The sequence below is a fragment of the Pongo abelii genome, chromosome 5 (assembly GCF_028885655.2).
Source record: "Pongo abelii isolate AG06213 chromosome 5, NHGRI_mPonAbe1-v2.0_pri, whole genome shotgun sequence".
In the NCBI taxonomy this organism is placed as follows: Eukaryota; Metazoa; Chordata; class Mammalia; order Primates; family Hominidae; genus Pongo; species Pongo abelii.
Window position 1 is genome coordinate 109394646 of NC_071990.2, and position 27818 is coordinate 109422463.

Consider the following 27818-nt stretch of genomic DNA (forward strand, 5'->3'; position numbering starts at 1 on the left):
AGATGGGATTACAGGCATGCACCAGCATGCCCAGCTAATTTTTGTATTTTTAGTAGAGATGAGGTTTCACCATGTTGGCCAGGCTGGCTTCAAGTGATCACCGCCGCCTCAAGTGATCTGCCCGCCTCAAACTCCTGGCCTCAAGTGATCTGCTGGCCTTAGCCTCCCAAAGTATTGGGATTACAGGTGTGAGCCACTGTGCTGGGCCTCTTATTGTCCTTTCCAACCTCTTCTTGTAGCACATACTCTACCTTGCTCATTTGCATCAACCATATAAACTTCCTTTCTCTTCCCTCAAAATTGTGAAGCTTATTTCCATTTCCACTTTGCCTCATCTATAACCTTAGGCTGGGATGTTATTGATATTTCTCATGGGTGACTCCTTTTGGCATTCAGGTGTCAACTTAATGTGTTTTTCACAGAAAGGCTTTTTCCTGATAATCTGTAGGAGTCTCTGGTCATCCCCTGGCACAGTGCTTCTCAACCTTTAATGTGGATGTAAAACACCTAAGTATTTTGTTGAAAATGCAAATTTTGATTCAGAGGGCTAGGGTAGGGCCTCAGATTCTGTATGCCTGCCTTCCTTCCTTGTTCTCTTTTCTTTCCTTCCTTTTTTGTCGCTTTTTTAGAGATAGGGGCTTTCTTTGTTGCCCAGGCTGGAGTGCAGTGTTATAATCATAGCTCACTGTAACCTCAAACTCCTGGTCTCAAGTGATCAGCCTCCCACAGTGCTGAGATTACAGGCATGAGCCACTGTGCCCAGCCTGACAGTTCTTTTTTAAACAGTGGTTCTTGGGCTGGATGTGGTAGCTCATGCCTGTAATTCCAGATCTTTGGGAGGCCAAGGCTGAAGGATCATTTGAGCCCAGGAGTTCAAGACCAGCCTGGGCAACACAGGGAGAACCCCTCTCTACAAAAAATGAAACATGAGCCAGGAATGGTGGTGTGCACCTGTAGTCCCAGCTCAGGAGAATGGAGGGGAAGGATAGCTTGAGCCTGGAAGGTTGAGGCTGCAGTGAGCCATGATCATGCCATGGCACTCTAGCATGGGCCACAGAATGAGAGATCCTGTTAAAAAAAAAATTATAAAACATTGGTTCTTATCTTGTTTAAAAATTGGAAAGTTGTATATTTAGAGGACTTGCCTCAGATTAAACATACTCACACATAATTTTCTTTCTTTTATAGAACTCATAAATTAATTGACAAATAATTGTATATATTTATGGGGTACACTCTGATTTTTTTTTTTTTTTTTTTTGAGACAGAGTCTCACTCTGTTGCCCAGGCTGGAGTGCAGTGGTGCGATCTCGGCTCACTGCAAGCGCCGCCTCCCAGGTTCACGCCATTCTCCTGCCTCAGCCTCCGAGTAGCTGGGACTATAGGCACCTGCCACCACGCCTGGCTACTTTTTTGTATTTTTAGTAGAGACGGGGTTTCACCGTGTTAGCCGGGATGGTCTCAATTTCCTGACCTCGTGATCTGCCCGCCTCGACCTCCCAAAGTCCTGGGATTACAAGCATGAGCCACCATGCCCGGCCTACTCTGATGTTTTAACAGATATATATGTTCTAGAAAGATTAAATCAAGTTCATAACATCCATCACCTCAACTCCTTATCATATGTTTGTGATGAGACCATTTAAAATCCATTATTAATTTTGAAATATACAATATACAATTTTCTTTTAATTTCAAGAGGCTCCAAGACACCTACCTCCCCTTAAGTCTGTCTTGGATGCCAACTCAGACCTTGTTAAGAAAAAAAGCCCTATATTTATTATATAACAATTCTTGTAAGGTTATCAGTGACAATTTGGATTGCCTCTTCTTTTTGGATGGTGCTATTAAGAAGAACATGATTATGAATTTGTAATTACCTGTTTACTGCACAGACAAAATCAATCCCCTGAGACCGTGGCATTGCAGTAGAGAAAAGAGTTTAACTGATGCAAGGCAGTCCCACACAGGAGAACTGGAGTTATCCCTCAAATCAGTCTCTCTGCAGGCTTGGAGCTGAGGGTTTTTATGGACAATTTCACGGGCAGGGGGCTAGAGAATGGTGCTGTTGATTGGTTGGGGATGAAATAATAGGGGTGTGGAAATCGATCCTCATGCACTGAGTCCAACTGTGGGTGGGACAACAGGACCAGTTGAGTCATGAGTCATGAGTCCAGGTGGGGTCAGTCTGAAAGACATTTCAGCAAAACCAATCTTAGGTTCTATAACAGTGATGTTATTTGTAGAAGCAGTTGGAGAAGTCACAAATCTTGTGACCTCTGGCCACATGACCCCTGAGCAGTAAGGGATTGTAGAAACTTGGCCTACATTTTAGCAGAGTTCAGGCTCCTCCCATAATTTTATTCTTGTAGGCTTTCATTAGTCTTACAAAGGTGGCTTTTGGTTTTTGAGAAAGGGTGGGGTTAGCTTAAGGGAGGGAGCAATAATATTGTCGTCATTATTTTAAAGTTAAACTATAAACTAAATTCGTCCTAAAGTTAGCTTGGCCTGTGCCCAGGAATGATCAGGCAGAGGTTGGAGGTCAGAAGCAAGGTGGAGTCAACTATGTCAGATTTCTCTTACTGTCATAATTTTGTAAAGACAGTTTCAGTTTATTATATATTATTTGTTTAATGTAGTAAGATTAGTTAAGGGGAGCATATTAGCATAAACTTGGGACTCCACAGCTTCAGGAGAATTTTATTTGTTCCAAACTTATATTTTAAAGTGAAAATGGAAAAATTGAAGGAAATCACTTCTTTTCTTGTAGATAGCATTCCCATAAACATGGTGAATGTCTCTAAAACCCTCTAGACTTTCTGTAACATGTGTGGCATGTGCCAAGTACCAACTTCACGCCAAGATCAGGATAAGAAAGCCAAGGATTCTCTGTGTGCCCAAGGAAAGTGGCGTTATGATAGGAAGCAGAGTGGCTATCATCATCATAGGCAGACTAAGCTGATTTTCCAGAAAAAGGCTAAAACACAAAGAAGACTGTGCTGAGGCTTGAATGCATTGAGCCCAACTGCAGATCTAAGAGAATGCTGGCCATAAGAGATGCAAGCATTTTGAACTGGGAAGAGATAAGAGAAAGGCCAAGTGTTGATCTAGTTTCTAAGTATCATCTTTTGTTTTATTATGCAGATAATAAAATCTTGAGGTTACATTTACTTAAAAAAGTTGGAGAAAATAAAAGTAATTACGACTATACACAAAGCTTGAGGAAACTCATTTTTTCCCTGGGGAAAGTAAAACTAAATAGGAGTAATTTTTACAATATCAAGGAAGTTTTAATAGGTTATTCAGATGTAGGACACAAGATTTTGATTAAATCTTTTAGCAAGTGGGCTGTGGAGTATAGTAGGATCTTCCTGAAACTTAGTTTAGGAGAATATAGTGAAATAAGGTACAAAATTGAAGTATTCGAAAGAATAGTGCAGACTTTTTGGGTTCCTAAAATCTTTCATTTATGTTTGTAAATTAGTGTGTAGAACTTCCGAATGGCATTTTCCCACTGTCCATTTGGAGTACAATAAGACAAATTAATACAAATCAAAATAATATGGCAGCATCACATAATTTGTGTACACTGATGTAGTAACAGATTTAATTTAATGCAGCTTTTGAGAAGTCTTTTGTATTTCAATTTATACAGCTGCTATCCAGGGCTAAGCTGGCCAATCTGTCAGCCTTGAGTATCTTGCCTGACTGATTCTCTTTTTATCTCTGCTGACTAGCTGAATTTATGCCTCATCTTCACTGTACCTTGGTTTTCTTTTCCGAAAACTGGGAATGAAGTCTACACTATTAAATCAAGATGTTAGGCTAGTGAAAATAAAAGTAGAAGGACTTTAAGCCTCTCCAAAGGCAGATGCCAAGATAAACAGTATGTTTTGCCCACAATACTGATATTTCCTATGAATAACTTTTAAACACTTTTTAATTAATTAATTAATTAATTTGTTTAGACAGGGTCTCGTTCTGTCACCCAGGCAGGAGCACAGTGGCACGATCTCCACTCACTGCAGCCTCAACTCCCAGGCTCAAGTTATCCTCCCACCTTAGCCCTCTGAGTAGCAATAGTTCCTAGTGGTAGTAATCCCTATAGGACTAGAGGCATATACCATTATGCCTGGCTAATTAAATTTTTTTTTTTTTTTTCCATCTGTAAAGACAGAGGTTTCACTGTGTTTCCCAGGCTGGTCTCGAGCTCCTGGGCTCAAGAGATCTTTTCACCTCAGCCTCCCAAAGTGCTGGGATTACAGGCGTGAGCCACTGTGCTTGGCCAAAACAATTTTTATTTATCTTATTTTTGTTTTTTTTAGAGATGAGGTCTTGCTATGTTGCCAAGGCTGGAGTGCAGTGGCCATTCACAGGTATGATCATGGTGCTCTGCAGCCTCCAACTTTTGGTTTCAAGGGATCCTCCTGCCTCAGCCTCCCAAGTGGCTGGGACTACAGATGTACGCCACTCCACCCAGCCTCACCTTTAAAAAATTAGGTATTATTTATTTATTTATTTTGAGACATAAGTAAATATGCTCTGTGGATGGTAGTCTCAGGCCTGTTGTGTTAACCCTTTTCTGCACATTATTTGTACTAAATATAATCCTCTAAAGTGAGGCTGTTGGGAAATAGGGGTAGTGTGGGTATGTGAATGGGGGGATATGAAGACAGTGGGACTTTGTGCCCCCCTTCCCACTTTTCTCTTTAATAAATTGAGGATTCTATGGAAGATTTTGTATGTAAAAAAGGTACAGCTATTAAAAAATAAAGTTGGAAAACCACTCCTTTAAACAATGAGATGAATTTCAAGCCAAAGATTGATAAAATCACATTTGGATTTTAGTAAGATCAGCCCTGGAGTTGGCAGAAGATATTTTACAGATCGTGGTAGTGGTAAATTTGGCACAGTGGTGGCGATCAGAGTCATACATCAGTAAATGGAGGCTAGGCATTGATTTGACCTAAAATAGTGGGACATCTTGAAGGGAGTGGCCCGCCGGTCAAAGCTGGATTAAAAGATTTTCTGATTTGCAATTGGTTAAGGAAACGAAGCTCTGTCTAAAAATTTCGGGTCAACAGAAAAGAATGTTAGCTCTGGTTCGTGAGCATAACCTCCTCCAGGCCCCTCAGGAAGAAATTTAGAACAAAGAATAGTGGTCAGAATTCAGTCCTCTGTTCCCCCTTATCTGAGGTCTGTGTGCCAGTGGATCCATTTGGTAGGGGTTGGAGTTTCTGAAAAACAACTCAGTTACATATATTAAGATGTTATCTTTAGTTTCTATAGGGAACATCTCTAACCTCCTTGGCCATGATTTTGAGCTTCTGTTATCTTCTTGCTTATCAAGTGGCTCATTTACTTCTCAAGGCTAGCTAGGTGTCTGGAATTTCCCTTGAAGAAATTCCAGATTTTTCTTTATTTCCATGTTGTGGGGGGCATGGCAGGCCCTAAGAGAGACCCCTGCTTCCTTTAAAGGGCTCAAGCTGGGGTGGTAGGATGAGGAAGGAGAGGAGGGAATGAATTAGAGAGTATTTCGCATACAAAATTGAGTAGCATCTATGATTGATTGGCTGAGAACCTGGTTGAGGAGTAGAGAACAGGATTGTGGGAGGAAGAGGAATATATCAGTAATCACTCTGAAGTTTCTCACTTGGTTGACTCCAGAAGTCTAAAAGAGGGGGTAGAGAAGAGTGTTTTTCTCTTGTGAGATTCTCAAATCCTGTAACACTAACTGGGTACTCAGCAGTTCAATTTGATTCTGGCACTCTTTATTTGAACTGAGCATCAGATCCCACAAGTAAAAGGGCTCAGTCCCACAGAATGCCCCCACTTCACATGCCAGCTGCAAATGGGGTCTACAGGCTACCCACATATCTACCTGGCAACTACAAATTCGGGAATTCCCATAGCCTTCCTCCCCTTTAGATTTGATAATCTGCTAGAATAGCTCACAGAACTCAGGGGAAAATTTTGCTTATGTTTACTGGTTTATGATAAAGGATACAATTCAGGGAGCCCGGTAGAAGAGATGCCTAGGGGGATACCTACAGGTTGAACACACCTAGATGTGTTCACCAACCCAGAAGCTCTCCAAGTCTCCTTGAGTGTTTACAGAGCTCAATCTCTAGCCCCACCTTCCTGGGGTCAGTGCGTGGGGCTGAAAGTTCCAACCTTCTACCCACTTGGTCCTTCTGGCTACCAGCCTTACGCTAGAGTCACCTCCTTAACATAAACTCAGGTGTGATGCAATGAATAACAGAAAACACTCCTATTACTCAGGAAATTCCAAGGGTTTTAGGAACTCTGTGCCAAGGACCAGGGACAAAGATCAAATATATTTCTTATTATGCCACGCTGGCAAATATCTCAAATTGCCGGGAACATTTAGGAACTCTCAACCTGCATCTCCAACTTCAACATTGAACCCAAAACTTATCCTGGTGCTGTGAGGCCCAGTGTTCCAGGATACCTTTAGATTCTGTTTTACAGGCCTTAAGCAACTATATCAGTTAGGGTACAACTTAGGCTTCTGTAACAGAGACCCCAATTATACACTACTTTAAAAACAAGATAGAAGTTTATTACTCCCTTTTTATTTCTTTTGGAGAGAGAGTCTCACTCTGTTGCCCGGGCTGGAGTGCAGTGGTGTAGGTCATAGCTCACTGCAGCCTCAAACTCCTGGGCTTAAGCCGTCCTCCCACCTCAGCCTCCCCAAGTAGCTGGAACTACAGGCACATGCTAATTTTAAGCCTGGCTAATTAAAAACAATTTTTTTTTTAAATTTGTTATTTTTGGTAGAGATGAGGTCCCACTATGTTGCCCAGGCTGGTCTCGAACTCCTGAGCTCAAGTGATCTGCCCGTCTCAGCCTCCCAAAGTGCTAGGATTACAGGTGTGAGCCACTGTGCCTGGCCAGAAGTTTATTATTCTTTTACATAAAAATCCAGGTAGGCAATCCAAAGCTGGTTTGGCAGCTCAGCATTGTTGGAGAACCAGGCTTTGTGTATCTTGTTGCTCTGCTTCATTCAACATTCTGTGTGCATCTCATTGCCTCTTCCAGCTGCAGTCATTACACTTTCACTCCAGTTAGAGAGAGGGGAGGAAAAGGGAGCCAGGAGGATATGCCCTTTTCCTTTAATGGAGTATGTCAGAACTACACACGTTTCTGCTCATATCCCGTTGTTAGAACCTGCTCACATGGCCATACCTGACTGCAAGAGAGGCCAGGAGGTGTAATATGTGTCTGGGCAGCCATGCATCCAGCTAAAACTTCTATTTAGAAAAGTGGAACAAATAATGGAAAACAGCCGTCCCTATCTCCAACATTCATGGTATATTTAAGGACTTTTCCCCCTCTTTTGGGGGAAAACATGGACCTAACATTGTGATTGTTAATTCTTTTTGCTAAAGTAATTTTTATGTTATTGTGACAAAGGAAACATGATGTTCAATGAAATGAATAAAGTGCTGGCAGAGTACCTTTGGGAAATCTTGTTCTGAAAAAGGTACCAGGTTGCTGCTGTTTATTGTTGCTTCTAAACAGTAGAGAAGGAGTTAGCTGCTTATTAAACCTGCCCCACATAAGGAATGGAATTATGGTTGGACCTCGCCACAATCATTTCTCTCCCAGGAGAGGCCAAAAATAGGATCAGAACACCACCCTGCTTTGAAGCAGACACTCTTGCTGTGTCTCAACTCCATGTCCAACTCCCTAAAGGTTATGGAAAACAGAAAAAGATCTTAGAAGCAGAGGGCTGATATCGATGTGGTAATATCTGAATGTTGTGTTGTCTTTGGGTAGAGAATTAAGGAACAGTGGAAAACCCTTGGGACTAGTCTTCACGTCTTTGTCTTGGTGCTTAAGAACCAGAATTAGGGTTTACTCAAAGAAAGGCAACTCTCTTGCTTTGGGAAGGAGATGAGGAACCCCAGTGTCTCCTTTAGTGGACTGGAAGCAAAGCAGAAGCTGTAGTAGGAATAGGCCTTCTGGAAGAGAGGTTACAATTATAGTTTATGGGTTTGGGGTTTATTTCCTTTTGTTAAAATAAAACAATTAGAAATATATTCATTGTTTAATTTTTTTTTTTTTTTTTTGAGACCGAGTGTCACTCTGTTACCCAGGCTGGAGTACAGTGGCACAATCTCTGCTCATTTCAACTGCTGCCTCCCAGGTTCAAGCAATTCGTGCCTCAGCCCCCCAAGTAGCTGGGATTACAAGCATGCACCACCATGCCCAGCTAATTTTTGTGTTTTTAGTAGAGATGTGGTTTCACCATTTGGCCAGGATGATCTTGAACTCCTGACCTCAAGTGATCCGCCTGCCTTGGTCTCCCAAAGTGCTGGGATTACAGGCATGAGCCACCATGCCTGGCTGAAAATGTATTTTATATTATTTTTATCAAAATGACATTTACAAAAACTGCTCAAATAGATATACTTGTAACTAGTTAAAAGTTTGAATTTGACCCTTAAGAAACATGTAGAGCACTGTGAAATGTATTTAAGAAAGTCTAAAATTTTATGTTTTTGTTTATAGCCTATATGGTTCAGACATCCGAGAGCGTGACCCCAACTGCCACTTCAGAGACTTATTTGAAAGCTTTGGCCGTTTGCCATGGACCTCTGGACCACTATGATTTTCTGATCAAAGCTCATGAGCTAAAGGATGATGAACATCAAAGAAGAGTCATACAGTGTTTGCAGAAATTACACGAGGACCTTAAAGGATACAATATAGAGGCAGAAGGCCTTTTTTCAAAGGTGAGGCTTGTGTGATATGAAAGATTAAACAGTTAAAAGTGTAAGCATTTTCTAAAATGGATGCAATGCAATAGGACACAATCATGAAACAGCTTGAAAATTTTCACCAGTTCCTTTACACAAATTCTGTTGGATCCCCATTCCTGGCCTTTTGATGTTCCATAGCTTTCTTTTGCCTTCAGGGGTTTGAATAGCTTCATATTTAGGTATTTAAAAAATGCAGTCCAGTCTAAATAAAAACTTCTCTGGAAATCAAAGCTTTCCCTTTCCTCTAGCTCAGGCCTCATCCAGGGATCAGCAGTGGAAAAGGAGGAGTGATGTGTTCTTTCCCTTTTCTTCCTCCTTCTTTCTCTGTTTGCCTGACATCTCTAGGGTCAGAATGAGAAGAATGAAAGATTAGAGTGAAACCGCAGCCTTAAGTGACCAGTTAGTTATTGGGGCCTTTGTATGGTAGATGCTGACATGCTAGCTCTTTGTTGAGGGTCTTATTGGTGGGTTCTTCAAGACTCCCATGGGGACCTCCACACTTCTCCAATCTTTGACTAACCTTTTATGACTCTGGGGAAGCAACTCACAGCCCTGCATTCTGCTGACACCGCCTTGCCCTTGCCCTTAGCCTTCTTGGGTGGGGTTCTTTCAGGACCTTTTTTTTTTTTTTTTTTTTTTGAGACAGATCTCGCTCTGTCACCTAGGCTGGAGTGCAGTGGTGCGATATCTTGGCTCCTGGCAACCTTTGCCTCCTGGGTTCAAGTGATCGTCCCGCCTCAGCCTCCCAAGTAACTGGGTTACAAGTGTGGACCACCACACTCAGCTAATTTTTGTATTTTTAGTAGAGACGGGGTTTCACCATGTTGGCCAGGCTGGTCTTGAACTCCTGACCTCAAGTGATCCACCTGTCTCGGCCTCCCAAAGTGCTGGGATTACAGGCGTGAGCCACTGTGCCTGGCCTGGGACATTTCTTGTTGGTTCATCTTTTATGGTGTCCATGCAGGCCACAGGAAACATAACATCTCCTTTCTCCACCCCTTGCTGCATGGGCAGCCTCAGTCAGCCTCCTGTCCTCAGACTTCTGCAAGCAAGAAGCAGGAACTGGTTTCTGTCTTTGTCATGCATACCCGTTTCTCCTGGGGACTTATATCAAGTTCTCCCATGAACTCTTCCACACTCTGCTCTGGCAGCTGCTTGTGCATTTCCTTACCTAGGCAAGCATCCAGCTGGGGAGAGTGACGTCCATCTCAGTTTATATTCAATCCTCATCTCTTCAGATGCTTCTCTTGGGAACCCCTCGTATTTGTTAGGAGATATCTGAAGGGAACGCCACGGCACTCTACCCAGCTAACAACTTTCTACCTTGATCACTTTCTTCAGTTTCACTTTGGTTTTAGGGCTGTTTTGCCTTTTTTTTTTTTTAAACCTATTTCCTGCATGGATGTGACTAGTGTGTATATTTATTTATTTATTTATAGATGGATTTTTGCTCTATTGCCCAGGCTAGAGTGCAGTGGTGTGATCTTGGCTCACTGCAACCTCCACCTCCCAGGTTCAAGCAATCCTCCTGCTTCAGCCTCCTGAGTAGCTGGGATTACAGGCACACACCACCACACCTAGCTAATTTTTGTGCTTTTAGTAGAGATGGGGTTTCACCATGTTTGTCAGGCTGGTCTCGAACTCCTGACCTCAGGTGATCCGCCCACCTCGGCTTCCCAAAGTGCTGGGATTACAGGCATAAGCCACCGCACCTGACCTATTTATTTATTTGAGACAGAGTGTTACTCTGTTGCCCAGGCTGAAGTGCAGTGGCGTGATATCTTGGCTCACTGTAGCCTCCGCCTCCCAGGTTCAAACGATTCTCCTGCCTCCCAAGTAGCTGGGATTACAGGCGCCTGCCACCATGCCTGGCTAATTTTTGTATTTTTAGTAGAGATGGGGTTTTGCCATACTGGCCAGGCTTGTCTTGAACTCCTGATCTCAAGTGATCCCCCTGCTTCGGCCTCCCAAAGTGCTGGGATTACAGACATGAGCCACTGTGCCTGGCCTATTTATTTTTGGAGATACTGTCTCATTCTGTCACCCAGGTGGGGTGCAGCAGCACAATCATAGCTCACTAGTAGCCTTGAAGTCCTGGGCCCAAGTGATTCTCCTCCCGCAGCCCCCGAGTAGGCTAGGGCTACAGGCATGCACCACCATGCGCCACTAATTTTTTAATTTTTTGTAGAGACAGGACCTCGCTATGTTGCCAGGCTGGTCTTGAACTTCTGGTGTTAAGCAATCCTCCTGCCTCAGCCTCTAAAGCACTGGGATAATTGGTGTGAGTCACCACACTCAGCCTATGTCTTTCTTTAGAGTGAGTGGGAGCTTATTTTCCCTGGTCATCAGCTTTGAGCTTTTGTTGAAATTCTATGACAACAGGAAAACTCTTGTTCCTTATCTAATATAGAAGCCAATAGTCTCATCTTTAAATTCTGGAGAAAACATTAATAGTAATAAGAGTTAAAATATGGTCCAACCTAAGAAACTAGTTTTCCTTTAATTGACTTTCCCCACCCCCTGCCAAATATGCTTTTACTGTAAAGTCTTTAGAAGAAAGGCACCATAGAACAACCATTAGTAGCACTTTATTTAAAAATGAATGAGGGGCCAGACGCAGTGGCTCACGCCTGTAATCCCAGCACTTTGGGAAGCCGAGGTGGGCAGATCACCTGAGGTCAGGAGTTCGAGACCAGCCTGGCCAACATGATGAAACCCTGTCTCTACCAAAAATACAAAAATTAGCCAGGCGTGGTGGCAGGTGCCTGTAATCTCAGCTGCTCAGGAGGCTGAGGCAGGAGAATCGCTTGAATCCAGGAGGCGGAGGTTGCAGTTAGCCAAGATCACTCCAGCCTGGGTGACAGAGTGAGACTCCGTCTCAAAAAAAAAAAAAAAAAAAAAAAGAATAAAGGCCAGGTGTGGTGGCTGAACCTATAATCCTAGCACTTTGGGAGGCCAGGGTGGAAGGACAGCTTGAAGCCAGAAGTTTGAGATCAGCCTGGACGATATAGGGAGATGCTGTCTCTACAATACAAATAAAAAACAAACAAAAATGAATGTAATTTTACTTTTTAATAAAGCTCCTGAGAGTATAATTAGTTTTATTTTTATGTGAGGAAAATGTCTTCCCATTGTGTTAACACTATTAGTTGAAAGAAATAGAGATTCATTTAGATTGCAGAAAGAAATGGAGATTTAGAATAAGATTATTTAAGAACATAGCAATGAAAGGCATCTCCATGACACAGCTAGGCCTTACAGTGCTCTGCCATTCATGTCATTCATTGTCTTGGTCCACCTGGGCTTCTATAACAAAATACCATAAACTGGGTAGCTTATAAACAACAGAAAAAGATTTCTTGTAGTTCTGGGTGCTGGGAAGGCCAAGATCAAAGTGCTGGCAAATTCAGTGTCTGGTGAGGGCCTGCTTAACTATTCGTGGCCAGCTGTCTTTTCACTGTGTCCTCACATGGCTGAAGGGACAAATGAGCTCCCTCAGGCCTCTTTTGTAAGGGCGCTAATCCAACTGAGGAGGGCCTTGCTCTCATGACCTCATCACCTTCCAAAGGTCCTACCTCCTAAGAGCCTCACTTTGGGGGTTAGAACTTCAACATATGAATTTTGGGGCGATGCAAGCATTGAGACCATAGCACCCACTTATTTTGTTGTTCCTTTTCTCTCATGTCTGCTTCCACTTCTGTTCACTCTACCAACTTCTTAATTCTCTCTGTGTGTCTGTAGTTTAAATTCCTGAGTAAGGATCTCATAGGCCAACCAGTGACTTCATCCCTGTTTGGGTAGAGCTTTCACATTGGGTTTCTTAGAGGCCATTAACCAGCGTAAAGATTGGCTTACCTATGGTCCCATGCAGGGCTGCTCCTGTGAGCATGGCAGTTGCTCTCAGAAGTGGACTGTGAGTGTGGTGGGCACCATGAGTGACCAGTCCAGCACAATCGTTATAGGTAATGATGAATTATTTCTTTTGATGACCAATCTCTTTTTCCCATATTTCTCAAAGTTTATAGGTGAGTAAAGAACCAAAAAGTTTGAAAAATATAGACTGCTTATGTTCTGCATATCTAGTTATATGTGATATATATGCAGGGATATATTTGCATATAGTATATAAACTATAACATATAAAACTATGTAATTATATAGTTTGTGATACAGGTGGGCATCCAAGTAAAATAACCATTTGGTTATGTGGCCTAGCCAGGAAACAACACGTTGTACTCAACTGGATATTTTGGTTATCTGAGACTTGAATTGCTTTCCTGAATTTTACATCTTGTTCCCTTTCTAGTCCTCTTCCTTTTGGAAATATATTCCTTTTGTTTGTTTTGTTTTGTTTTTAAGACAGGGTCTCACTCTATTGCCTAGCTGGAATGCAGTGGCACAATCATGGCTCACTGCGGCCTCGACCTCCCGGGCTCCAGCAAGCCTCACACCTCAGCCTCCCCAGTAACTGGGACTACAGGTGCGTGCCGCCACACCCAGCTAATTTTTTGTAATTTTTTTTTAATAGAGATGGGGTTTTGCCATGTTGTCCAGGCTGGTCTTGAACTCCTGAGCTCAAGCAATCTGTCTGCCCCAGCCTCCTGGAAATATATTCCTTTTATCCCTCCTCCCTACTCTATAGCATCCCCAGAACTCATCTTACAGTGGTTGGTGACCTCCCATCCAATCACAGGTATCCTGTAACTATTAACTTATTTGGTTGCCAATTCAACAATGGTGGTTTTTAAAAAAATCATTGGCTCTTCTTAGGGGTATTTTCCCATATGTCCACCTTTGATATCTGAGTTGGCTATGATGGGCCAGCTAGTGAATAACCCTGGTTTTATTGGGTAGTTGAAATCTAATGTAAATAGAAGATTTGATATGTCAGGTAGTTTCAAATGTGTCTAATGAAAGGTCCTATTTGTTAAATCCTAGTGCATGTGAATAAATGTTTAGGAGGTAGAGCAACATCTTTTTCTAATAGTATTTGTCTTATTCCCTCCCTCCCTCCCTCCCTCCCTTCCTTCCTTCCTTCTTTCCTTCCTTCCTTCCTTCCTTCCTTCCTTTCAAGACGGGGTCTTGCCATGTTGCCCAGGCTGGTCTTGATCTCTGGGCTCAAGCAATCCTCCCATCTTGGCCTCACAAAGTGCTGGGATTACAGGTATGAGCCACTGCTCTTGGCCCTTATAGTTTCCTAAACCCACTAAATCTTTATTTTAAATAAAGATTTTTACTTAAAAATTTTATTTTTTATTTTTTTTGAGACAGAGTCTCACTCTGTCACCCAGGCTGGAGTGCAATAGTACGATCTTGGCTCACTGCAACCTCTGCCTCCTGGGTTCAAGTGATTCTCCTGTCTCAGCCTCCTGAGTAGCTGGGATTACAGGCGCCCACCACCAAGCCTGGCTAATTTTTGCATTTTTAGTAGAGACGGGATTTCACCATGTTGGCCAGGCTGGTCTCGAACTCCTGACCTCAAGTGATCCGCCTGCCTTGGCCTCCCAAAGTGCTGGGATTACAGATGCGAGCAACTGTGCCTGGCCCCACTAAATCTTTAAAATGTTGAAAGAGATCCAAACATCTAACATAATTTGAAAAAAAGTATATAAAACTTTAGTTTTTGAAGAGTGCAAAGATGACACAGACCTATTTTTTTCTAAAAACAAACACTGATATGCCAATTATCAGAAAAGGAAACTTTGGGCTATTAGGTTTTCCAGTGATGGAAAAACTTTATTTGGAGAGTTCTTTATTCTGGTGCTATGGTTCGAATATTTGTCTCTTTCAGAACTCATGTTGACATTTAATCCCCAGTGTGGCAGTATTGAAAGGTGAATTCTTTCAGAGGTGACTGGGTCATGAGAGCTCTGCTGTCACAAATGGATTAGTCCATTCGTGGAGTAATGGGTTAATGGATTAATGGATTATCATGGAAGTGGGACTGGTGGCTTTATAAGAGGAAGAGAGTCTTGAGCTAGCATGCTCAGCCCCCTCGCCATGTGATGCCCCTGTGTCATCTGGGGCTCTTCAGAGAGTCTTCACCAGCAAGAAGACCCTCACTAGGTGGGGTCCCTCAAACATGGACTTCTCAGCCTCCATCACTGTAAGAAATAAATTCCTTCCTTTTTTTTTTTGTTTTTGCAACTGAGTCTCACTCTGTTGCCAGGCTGGAGTACAGTGGTGCGATCTCAGCTCACGGCAACCTCCCCCGGGTTCAAGCGATTCTCTTGCCTCAGCTTCCCGAGTAGCTGGGACTACAGGTGCGTGCCACCACGCCTAGCTAATTTTTGTATTTTTAGTAGAGACCAGGTTTCACCATGTTGGCCAGGCTGGTCTTGAACTCCTGACCTCGTGCTCTGCCTGCCTGGGCCTCCCAAAGTGTTGGGATTACGGGTGTGAGCCACTGCGCCTGGCCCATAAATTCCTTTTCTTTATAAATTACTCAGTTTCTGAAGATAAAACTCTGACTTTGGACTGTAAACCTTTGCCTTAGGTATGAAACCTTGACATTGTTGAAAGAATAGTGGAAACTGTAAGGGAAAACAAGTTTCACCACAGCACAGTCTTCTTTCTCTGATAGGCCATGCGAACAGCTAAGGAGAAGACAGATCACTCAAGAACTTAAGTTGTTTATTAGCTACAGTATTTCTGCTGCTGTGATACACATTCAGCCATTTTGGAGGAAAGCTAAGCAGTACTGACTGCCCATTTCCGTGAACTTTAAATAACAAATAGTATTTCTCAAGGTCTTCATTTTATCATTAAATTCAGCTAATTACTACCTGTTTAAAAACAAACAAATAAATAAATAAATAAATTTCAGAATATCTGAAACTCAGTTTCAGATATTCTGTTATAAGTGACAGAAAATGAACTAAGACATGTGCTAAGTAGGATTTATGATTTTATGAACTTTGGATTTTGTTTTCAATACAGTTGTTTAAACTTCATTATAGGCTGGGTGTGGTGGCTCGTGCCTGTAATTCCGGCATTTTGAGAGGCTGAGATGGGAGGATTGCTTGAGGCCAGGAGTTTGAGACCAGCCTGGCCAACATAGGGAGACCCCATCTCTACCAAAAAAAAAATTAGCTAGGCATGGTGGTACATGCCTGTGGTCCACCTAATTGGGAGGCTGAGGTGGGAGGATCACTTGAGCCCAGAAGGTTGAGGCTGCAGTAAGCCGAGATCGTGCCACTGCACTCCAGCCTGGGCGACAGAGAGAGACTATCTCAAAAAACAAAACAAAACAAAACAAAACAAAACACAAATAGACTTCATTATGGTAGACTTATTTTTTTCCCTCATTATACTGCTAAGAAACTTTCTGTAAGTCTATGCTATAATATTAAAATAAAGTATACCTTCTTCATAAGATACCAAATTTATTAACCAAGGTGAAAAAATTGGTGACAAACTACCAGGCTGCTTTCACCTACCTATGTAACAATGTTTTCTCTAGTAAATTAACATTTGAAGATGTTATGAACAGATGACCATGCCATATGAGCAACAAACTATGAAGAATGAACATTTATAAACACTTTACTTTTGTTATTGAATAAAATTTACAACCAGGTTAATCTGACACTTTTAATGTATGCATAATTGTTATTGTGCTGTGAGGTAATTAGGCATAAATGGTAAGTAGTCATGTAAATCACTATAATTAGAATTACTTTTACACAGCCAAATCAAGCATTTCCAGAGTCAGGGAGGGAGAGAATTAGAGTATGGAGCTACTCTGAAAATCTCTGTTTCCATTAATCAGGGGTCTATAGGCAGCCAGGTTTTTTCATCTCTTGGGAGGAGACATCGTAGCCCAAGAGACCTGAGAATTGGGAGCCACAGAACTCCTTTCCTTTTTCTCCTGCCCTCTACCAGATAATTTTCAGTTTTTCCCTAATGAGAACTTATTTCCAACTCCCTCTTATATCCTACCATCTTTTATTTGGATACCCCCTCCTCACCCTTCCAAGAACAATGCGTGAGGCAGATGGAAAAGAACTACTAAATTCTACCATTGCACTCAGAGCAGCCACAGGCAATACATAAATAACTGTATTCCAATAAATCTTTATTTACAAAAACAAGTGTCATGCTGGATTTAGCCCATGGCCATAATTTGCTGGCCTTTGCTCTAGATGACTGCTACCTGACTAGATATGAGGGCTGGTAGATCATTAATTGTATTCAAAGTCCTGCTTGAACTTTACCTAGTCTAGCTTTCACGTTTAATATTCCATTACTATATTGTATCCCTGCTTCTATTCAACAGGAACTATTCACTATTCTATTAAATAGACAAACAGACAAATAGAGCAAAATAGAAAGTTCAGAATATACATGCGAACTTGATATATGATTGAGTTGACATTGTGAATTAGTAGGAAAAGGATCGTCTATTCACTAAATTAGCATGGGATCATTGGTTATCTATGTGAAGATTAAAATAAAATTAGGTACTTACCTCTAGAAATAAATGCCCTAAATTTAAAGTGAAAACTTTAGAACTTCTTGAAGAAAATATAGAGGAGTAACTTTGTGAACTTGGGAAAAGGAATAATTTCTTTTCTTTTTTTCAAGGTAGAGTTTTGCTGTGTTGCCCAGGCTGGAGTGCAGTCATGGCTCACTGCAGCCTTGACCTCCCAGACTCAAGCAATCCTCTCAGCTTAGCCTCCTCAGTAGCTGGGACTACATGTGCATACCACCACGCCTGGCTAATTTTTTGTATTTTGTAGAGATGTGGTCTCACCATGTTGCCCCGGCTGGTCTTAAACTCCTGGCCTCAAGCAATTTACTTGCCTCAGTCTTCCAAAGTGCTGGGGTTACAGGGTGAGCCATCATGCCCAGCCAGAAGAATTTCTTATACAAGATCTGAAAGTCCAATATATATGTTCATATTGTCCTGTAAATTAAAAAAAAAATAAAAAAGTCCAACTTATAAAGGTAAACACTGATACATTTGACTATGTTAAAATTTAAGACTTCTAGTTAACAAAAGGTACCATAGAAAAAGTGAAAAGGTAGACGACAGACTGGGAGAAAAGATTTTTCATCAAAAATAATTGACTACTGGCTGGGCGTGGTGGCTCACGCCTGTAATCCCAGCACTTTGGGAGGCCAAGGTGGGCGGATCACCTGAGGTCAGGAGTTCGAGACCAACCTGGCCAACATGGTGAAACCCCGTCTCTACTAAAAATACAAAAATTAGCCAGGTGTGGTGGCGGGCACCTGTAATTCCAGCTACTCAGAAGGCTGAGGCATGAGAATCGCTTGAACTTGGGAGGCGGAGGTTGCAGTGGGGTGATATCCGCCACTGCACTCCAGCCTGGGTGACAGAGCGAGACTCCATCTCAAAAAAAAAAATTGATTATGGATCTCTCTCTAGAATATGTAAAGAACCCTGATGAGGTGCAATGGCTCACGCCTGTAATCTCAACACTATGAGAGGCTGAGGGTTGGGAGGATCGCTTGAGGCTAGGAGTTTGAAACCAGCCTGAGCAACATAGCAAGACGTCATCTCTGCAAATAATAATAATAATAATAAAGAATATATAAATAACATCTACCATATAATAGAAAAACAGACAACCCAGTAGAAAAATAGACAAAGGAGAGTATTTTTTTTCAGAAATAATTAGCAGATGCCACAAGACTGGATAAACAAATCAGAATGTGTTTATAAAATGGAATGTTGCTTAGCATGGGGATGATAAACTATACATTCAGGTGGCTAATACTGAGGAGGAAGGGGACAAGGGAGGCTTCAACTATACCTAATGCTTTATTACTTAAATTTGAAATAAATGTCAACATAGAAAGATTTGATAAAGCTGGAGGGTGGGTAACGAGGTGTTCCATATAGTCTTCAATTTTGCCTGTTTGTAATATTCCATTGTGAAAATATTTTACATGTGATTGCAAGATATTTCAACAGGTTAGTTTTGTTTTTGTTTTGTTTTGTTTTGTTTTTGAGACAGAGTCTTGATCTGTCACATAGGCTGGAGTTCAGTGGTGTGATCTCGGCTCACTGCAACCTCTGCCTCCTGGGTTCAAGCAATTCTCGTGCCGCAGCCTCCTGAGTAGGTAGGGCTACAGGCATGCGCCGCCATGCCCGGCTAATTTTTGTATTTTTGGTAGATACTGTGTTTCACCATGTTGGCCAGGCTGGTCTCAAACTCCTGGCCTCAAATGATTGCCCACCTCAGCCTCCCAAAGTGCTGGGATTACAGGTGTGAGCCACTGTGCCTGGCAGGGTTAACTGATTTTTTTTCATTTTGAAAAAATTACAGCTTTTCTTGAAAATATAATTTTAGAGTCTACTAGTTTAGCCTTTCCTTCTTACAAATAGACTGAGGGGCCAGATGTGGTGGGTCATGCCTGTAATCCCAGCACTTTGGGAGGTTGAGGCGGGTGGATCACTTGAGCCCAGGAGTTTGAGATGAGCCTGGGCATCATGGCAAGACTTCATCTCTAAAAAATAAAAAAAAATAAATAAAAAAAAAATAGACCGTGGAAGGGGAATTATTAGCACAGTCCTCAGAAAGGCATATGAAATATGTTTATAAGAGGGTTTTAACAATGCAATGTTTTCCTCTTTCTGAAATGTCATAAACTGAATACATATAAATCTGATCACACTCTTCTCCTGCTTAAAGCTTTCAGCCCCCTCAGGATAAACTACAAACTCAGCATGTCCTTCAGGGTTCTTGAGAGCCTAGTCCCTGCCTCTTGCCAGCCTCCTCTGCCATTGTTCTCTGCTGGCAATAAAAGCCCCAGCTATGATGACCTGCTTAAAGATCCTTGGACGAGGCTGAGACCTTATTTTGTCTCTGGGTCTTTGCTAAAGCTGCCCACCCTCCATCCTTTCGTTATGGCTCACTTCACATTGCCTGCTTGGTGACCACATGCTCCTCTGGTAGATATTGTATTTCTTTTTTTTTTTTTTTTTTGAGATGGAGTCTCACTCTGTCACCCAGGCTGAAGTGTAGTGGCACGATCTCAGCTCGTGGCAACCTCCGCCTCCCAAGTTAAAGTGATTTTCATGCCTCAGCCTCCAAAGCAGCTGGGATTATAGGCGTTTGCCACCGTGCTTGGCTAATTTTTTGTAGAGATGAGCCAGGCTGGTCTTGAACTCCTGACCTGAAGTGATCTTCCTACCTTGGCCTCTGAAAATGTTGGGATTACAATCGTGAGCCACTGCCCCTGGCCGGTTTTTCTTTTCTTGGTCTTCTGGGCCTGAAGATCCCAGCCCACTGCCTAGCACAAAGTAGGTGCTCAATACTCAATTCATGTTTGTGGAACGAATGAAACGTGAATGAGTAACAAAGCCATCACTAAAGAGTCACAGAGCCTATCCATATATCTGTGTGAGACTGTAGGTGTCTCCATTGTGTGCCTATATCCACGTATGTCTCTGTGAATGTGTCCTCTTCTCATTCCCTCCTTAACATCAGTTTTTAGCTAACCCTGAAGATGCCTGGAAGGCCAGTTTAATTTCTCAGATTCAGAACAACAACAGCGTTCAGAACAAGGGATATTTTCCACTTCTTTCTTTTGATGAAGCCCAGATTGGCTTGAGAATAACGCTCGTATCTCAGTAGTGGACTGAACTAGTAGTGGACTGGAGTAGACCAGATCTAGCAGAGCTTCACCTAAGCTAGGCCAAAAGCAGAGTATCAGGTAGGAGCAAAGTAAACATGGAAGGATTTGCCAGAAAACTAGCCCGCTGTCATTTGTCTCCCAGTGGTGCACACAGGAACTTATAAATGTTTGTGACTTGAATGCATGAGACATCAAAAAGTCATTTGCATCTTTAAATTGTGTTATAATCAGAAATTGAGCCATTTCTTACACTAGTAGTTTTAGAGTTTTAAGCACACCCCCAACTTATTTAGATACTTAAATAGGCTTAATTATGCTAGTAAACTGAGCAAGTTGGTGTATTATACTTTAGGCTGCCGAGATTCTTTTGCAAATCAGCTAAAGACATTTCAAAAACCATTTTCATTTAAGGAGAATTTATGGGTGCTAATATATAGTTCAGTTTTTTAGTTTTTAAAGATCTTCTTAGAAACCTGAAATGATCTACTTTTATCAAAAAGTGGTCCATGTTGAGAATGCTGTAATGCCAGTTTTTAAAAGATGTAATTATGCTCAGCATTCCAGCTGGAATCATTGTTTCTGATTCTATCATTTTGGGAGATAATAATGCAATGGTGGGGGGAATGGAGAGAAACAGGAAAAGTAGTATTCCTGCATTTTAAACAAATTGAAAACAACACTTTTTATTTTAACAGCACCACCCTTATTATCTAATTGTCCTAGTGGAAATGATGCCAGAGTAGCAGGTGGATAGTGACCCAGAAAGGCAGAGGACGTGCTATTTCAATGTATAACTTTGATGAGAATCACCTTGGATCATTTTTTAATGCTAGAATTTTAATATCATAGGGAACAAAGGATAATATTAAAATCATTAAATCAAAATATTTGGAATGATGGATGACATACATTCTTTTAGTTTGCAGTAAACGAATAGTTTTGATAACAGTTTTGAAAGCAAATGTCTACAATACAAATATGCAGATATTTTTGAATAATTTTAGACTTATTTCAAAAGTAAAAGTAATACAGTAGTCACCTTACCAAATTTTGTTCTGTTTTTTTCCAACTTTTCATTTTGAAAAATTTCAACAATATACTTAGATCCACTAATGGTTAATAGTTTGCCACATTTGTTTAATTTTCTCTCTAAATATCTTATTTTCTAGAACCATCTACAAGTAAGTTGCATCATAACACTTGACCCCTAAATATATCACATATAACGCCTAACAAGGACCTTTTCCTGCATAACTATATTATCATCATCACATTCCAGAAATTTAACACTCATTTAGTAATGTTATCTAAAGCAGGGTTGGCAGATTTAGCAAATAAAAATACAAGCTGCCCAGATAAATGTGAATTGTATGTATGTATGTAAGAGATGGGGTCTTGCTATAGCTCAGGATAGTCTCTAACTCCTGGGCTCATGTGATCCTCCTGCCTTGGCCTCCTGGGTAGCTAGATTACAAGTGCAAGATATGACATTTTTGAAAGGAATGTAGCACGATCTAACCTTGAAGATGTGAACTACCTCAAGCTAATAGTTTACCTGATATATGAGAGATGTTGCTGTGTCTCCCTGAAACATTTAAAATAGCCCTTAGGGCTCCTTCGAGTTTGCTGCAGTGCCCCGGGTGCCTCAGTTTGAGAACTTCAATTCTTTACAATATGTTGTATTGACTTTTTAGTACATGCGAGCATTGTGTGTTCACTACACATGCAGTATATATTATGTTATATGTTGTGTGTTTTATTATTTGTGTTTTGTCCCCCCTTCTATTCCGTGAGTTCCTTGGAAACAAGGATTGTTTTCTACACATTATTGTATCCTCAGCACATAGCACAGTACATGCAGAGTACAGAGTACATGCCCATAAATGCTGGTTGAATTGTATGAAATTGAACCTAGGTTAATCTCCTAATTTTATTAAAGAGACATAAAGGCCTAAGGTTAGCGGAAATATCTCATGTTCAGAAATATTTGTTAGTGATAAAGAGATCTTAGTTCTCAAATACGACCCTGACTTGAGCCTCTGCTTTTCAGTTAAGTAGAAACCTAAATTGGACATATATCATATATTATGGGTAGTAACAATGAGGTATATTGAAATAAATAATCAAAAAATTCCGAAGCTAAATATTATAATGTTCATCTTGGGATTGGTGCTTGGTGGTTACATGAAAGATAGGGCTTTTACTAAAGCTTTTCTGTTTTTGTTACTAAATCCTCAGGGAGATGGTGTAATGAAAACATTTCACTGCAGTGGCTCATGCCTGTAATCCCAGCAGTTTGTGAGGCTGAGGCGGGAGAATCGCTTGAGCCCAGGAGTTTGAAACCAGCTTGTGCAACATAGGGAGATCTCATCTCTACAAAAAATGTAAAAATTAGCTGGGCATGGTGGTGGGCACCTGTGGTCCCAGTTACTTGGGAGGCTAGGATGGGAGGATCGCTTGAGCCCGGGAGGTCAAGCCTGAAGTGAGCTGTGATGGTGCCACTGGACTCCAGCCTGGGTGACAGAGCGACACCTTGTCTCAAAAAAACAAAAGAATCATTTTGGACTTTGGAGTCAGATTTGAAGTGCATTTCCATTTTGGCTCTGACACTATCTTGATCTTTGTCATAGTTTTGCCATCTAATTCGTAAGTCATTTGCTAAGAGTGGGAATATTTATCTCTGAGAAAACTTTTTCCTCTGTGATTACAAAATGTGAAATATTTAAAAAAGAGCTCTGTGATCAAATAAGTTTAGGAAATGCTATGTGAATAACTCTCAGAGAATCACAATGTCGTTAGTATATCAAAGACTCTCAGAAATTCTGCAGTAAACAAACTTTTTTTTTTTGTTTTTAATTTTTTATTTTTTTGTAGAGATGAGATCTCTCTATGTTGTCCAGGTTGGTCTTGAACTCCTGGGCTCAGGCATTCTTTCTGCCTCAGCTTCCCAAAGTGTTGGGATTACAGGAGTGAGCTACCATGCCTAGTCAAAGAAACTTTTAAACTTTGGTCCTGTAATTCAGTGTTTCTCCAACTTGGACACATGGCTTTTTTTAAAATGAACACCCATAAACATAATGCAGAAGTAATGCTTTATGCAATAAACTTTAGAAAACCCAACTTGCTTCATAGGAATTGTTTGATGTGTCTGACATGTAGTGAGAGCTCAACAAAAGATGCGAGACCCCATTACCAAGACACACATCCTGGATTCTGGCTTGAAGACATTCAATGCTTATTTATTTATTTATCCAGACAGAGTAGTCTTGCTGTGTCACCCAGGTTGGAGTGCAGCGGCGTGATCTCAGCTTGCCTGTCCCCCTACATCTTTGTTAATACAGTGTCCTCTCAGATTTTCAGATTTTTGCCATGATGGTATTTCATTAATATTTTAAATCGTACCTCTTGTATTGTGAATGAGAGTATTCTTTCAACGTTAAAGCCATTTGCATTTGTTTTTCTTACTGATTGATTTATAAAAGCTCTTTGTTTATTAAGAAAATAAACTCTTTTTTTTTTTTTTTTGAGACAGAGTCTTGCTCTTTCGCCCAGGCTGGAGTGCAGTGACGTAATCTCAGCTCACTGCAACCTCTGCCAAATGATTCTTGTGCCTCAGCCTCTCGAGTAGCTGGGACTACAGGCACGTGCCACCACACCCGACTAATTTTTGTATTTTTAGTAGAAATCGGGTTTCACTATGTTGGCCAGGGTGGTCTCAAACTCTTGGCCTCAAGTGATCTGCTCATGTTGGCCTTCCAAGGTGCTGGGATTACAGGTGTCAGCCACTGCACCCAGGCAGAAAATAAATTCTTTACATTTTTTTTTTTTTTTTTTTTGAGACAGTCTTGCTCTGTTGCCCAGCCTGGAGTGCAGTGGCATGATCTCTGCTCACTGCAACCTCCATCTACCGGGTTCAAGTGATTCTCCCACCTCAGTCTCCCATGTAGCTGGGATTACAGGTGTGTGCCACCGTGCCTGGCTAATTTTTGTATTTTTCGTAGAAATGGGGTTTCACCATGTTGGCTAGGCTGGTTTCGAACTCCTGACCTCCCACCTTGGCCTCCCAAAGTGCTGGATTACAGGTGTGAACTACTGAAATTCTTTTAAATTAATTTTTAATTTTTAATTTTTGTGGGCATATAGTAGGTGTATATATTTATGGGGTACATGAGATGTTTTGATACAGGCTTGCAATGCGAAATAATCACATCATGGAGAATGGGATATCTGGCCTCTCAAACATTTATCTTTTGTGTTACAATCAAATTATATACTCTTTTAGTTATTTTAAAATCTACAATTATTGACTATAGTCATTCTTTTGTGCTATCAAATAGTAGGACTTATTCTTTCTATTTTTTTTTGTACCCATTAACCATCCCCACCTCCCCCTCCACCCCAGCCTCCCACTACCCTTCCCAGTCTCTGGTCACCATCCTTCTACTCTCTATGTTCATGAGTTCAATTGCTTGATTTTTGGATCCTACAAATAAGTGAGAATATCTGGTGTTTGTCTTTCTGTGCCTGGCTTGTTTCACTTAATGTAATGACCTCCAGTTTCATTCATGTTGTTGCAAATAACAATATCTCATTTTTTTTTATGGCTGAATAGGACTCCTGTGTATTCTTGTCCATAATAACTGATGCAGTTTTTTTTTTGAAGTTTATTTGCTATTTTTCCTTCCTTAGGATTTTTTCTAACAGAAAGTTTTAATTTCAGTGTTTTTTTTTTTTTTTTTGAGATGGAGTCTCGCTCTGTTGTCCAGGCTGGAGTGCAGTGGTGCGATCTAAGCTCACTGCAACCTCCATCTCTCAAGTTCAAGCGATTCTCCTGCCTCAGCCTCTCCCAAGTAGCTGGGATTACAGGTGTGTGCTACCACAGCCAGCTAATATTTGTATTTTTAGTAGAGACAGGGTCTCACCATGTTGGTCAGGCTGGTCTCGAACTCCTGACCTCAAGTGATCTGCCCGCCTCAGCCTCCCAAAGTGCTGGGATTACAGGTGTGAGCTTTATAAGCTGTTGATAAGGATTACAAGAGAAGAGGAATTTGATTTGATGGGCCCTGGTTCCTGAGAAGGTAGATGGAGTATGAAATCAAACACTGATAGAAGGTTGGAAGAAGGACAGGAAGAGGAATCGTTTTCCTTTGTAACAGGAGGAATGTCACAGGAGGGAGGAATGGATGGGTGCAGATGTTGGTGGGATTGCAGCTTCACAAAGGAAGTTGAAGGACTTTCAACCCAATGCCTTCTGTTCTCTTTATGAAGAAGTAGGAGACATCTTCTGAAAGTGATGAGTGAAATGTAGTTTTGCTTAATGGGAAGTAAGAAGGTTCCAGAGATTCTTTGCAGAGACACAGTGAACTCACCAGGAAAACAGAATTGTTGACAATATAGAGGGCCCAGAGAGAGGGTCCTCTCTGCACGACTGTCAGACTTTTTTCAGCAATCCTCAGTAATCTGGGTGAAGTTCATGGAAGGGTATATATTTTAGTATGAGATTTTTCTATTTTTAGCTATCTTTTTATCATTTATATATAATTTTATTAAATTATGGTTAGAGTACATTTGATTCTTTGGAATTTATTGAAGTTTTCTTTCTGGCTTAGCATATGGACTATATTTGAAATTATGCTGCTTATTCTTGAATGTATTCTTGGTTTGTTGGGTTTAGAGTTTATATGGATGTGAATTGCTTGAACTTACTAATTGTATTGTTCAGATCTTTGAGAGGGATGTGTCAAAGGGTGTGATGTTTCTTTTTTCATGAATTACAGGTCTGAGTATAAACAGGTATTGGTAAGCACATTATGCTTGCAGTCTTTGGCATGATTACACATGCAAAGGTGAGCAGTGATGGGGAACTTCCCTGTGCTGGGCCCTGCACCCAACAGATAAGGAGACAGCAGGTTGGAGAGTTGAGAGGGCTTACCCAGGGTCACCTAGCTAATAAATAGCCAGCCAGGATTCGTACCTAGATCTTTTGGGTTCACCTCTAATACTCTTCTGCCATATCTCTTATGCTTGGTGGAGGTAGGTGGTAGGTTATCACTGTCTTCCAACATCATCCTTAAGCTTATGATCTATCTGCACAATCTAAAAGGTGATGTCACTGGATCCTCATCAAAAGCCCATTAGAGAAGATGTCATCATCCTACTTTACAAACTCCCTAAGATACAGGTAACTTGTGACAAATCTTATAACTGGTCGCTAGAGAAACTTAGTCATTTCAGATTTTGAAGTCTGAGTCTAATGTTACGTATGTGCATTTTGGGAGTCCGGGATGTATCAGAGTCCTGGCAGAAAACAATTCACAGCAGATGTTTCAATAAAGACCAAATTTAGAGACTACTTAGAGAGGCAGGGGCAGGCTTAAGGCAGCAAACAGGGGATGGAAGGGCAAAGGAGGAGACTGGTGAGAGCTGGAGCTGTGGCCTGAGGGATGGGCCGCTTGTTGGTCTGGAGGGATGCAGCTCTACTGAGACACAGCTCTGAAGCAGGGAGGGATGGGAGAGAATGATCCGTCTCTTTCTATGCCCTCTCTCCTATTTCCTGCAAGGAATGCCTCCCACGGGCTGAACCAGCCAGGAGCCAGCCAGAAAGGTCAGTTGCTTGGGGTACAGACAGGACGGAGAAGGCTTCAGGGGAGGGGAGCTCGTGGAGAATGACCAGCACCAAGAAACAGTGTAAGGGTGGAGTTCACTGTGATTTCTGAGACATAAGGACAAGTTATAGGGAATTAAATTTAAGGAAGGAAATTTAATAGAATAGAAAAATAGCGTTAAGTTGTGAGAAAATGTAAATTAGGAGCATGCAAATGATGTCGGTTCCTAAGGGACAGCCATTTTGAAGAAAACCATGTAAACCTTCCTCTCCCTGAAATCACTACTATTAATAAAGAATTCAAAAACTTCTTTAGGACCCATTTTATATCCTTCTGATTAGTCTTACTGTTCTCCATTAGATCCTCTGATCTTTCCCTTAAGAAATAGATTTTTAAGCCCCTTAAAATAATTTCAATAATTATTAGAAAACTGAAATTTTTATTAGGAGAAAATTAGCTTGTTTCCCCAAGTAAAAATATGTGGAGTATATAATATTGTTTAGATAGACTATGTCTATGTCTAATTCTCGTTAGGAGGGTATTCATTTTGTTGATCAATTTACTTATATTAAAATCTCCATCTTATACAGTATTCATGTGATATGAGGTATTTGTGATCTTAGATGTTTTAGGATCTTTTCTTTGGCACAGCAGTATCTCTTTGTCATCTTCTAAATATTACTATAAAATATAATACAACATAACAGATTACATATGTAATATATAACGTAGTATTTGCTAAAGTGCTCTTTCTAAAATATATTGAGTTGAGAGGGAAAAATAGAAGAGAGGACTGTGAGTGCAACTTTTTCTTTTT

General features: G+C 41.1%; 1 protein-coding gene across 3 annotated transcripts in view; it reads left to right on the plus strand.

The window, feature by feature from the left end:
• Positions 1-27818, plus strand: part of AFG1L (AFG1 like ATPase) — a 242231-nt gene that overhangs the window by 23185 nt on the left and 191228 nt on the right. For all 3 annotated transcript variants that reach the window (XM_054557955.2, XM_054557953.2, XM_024248591.3), the window contains exon 2: positions 8539-8762. In XM_054557955.2, coding sequence (XP_054413930.2) covers positions 8539-8762 — 224 coding nt within the window. The remainder of the gene's footprint in view (positions 1-8538; positions 8763-27818) is intronic.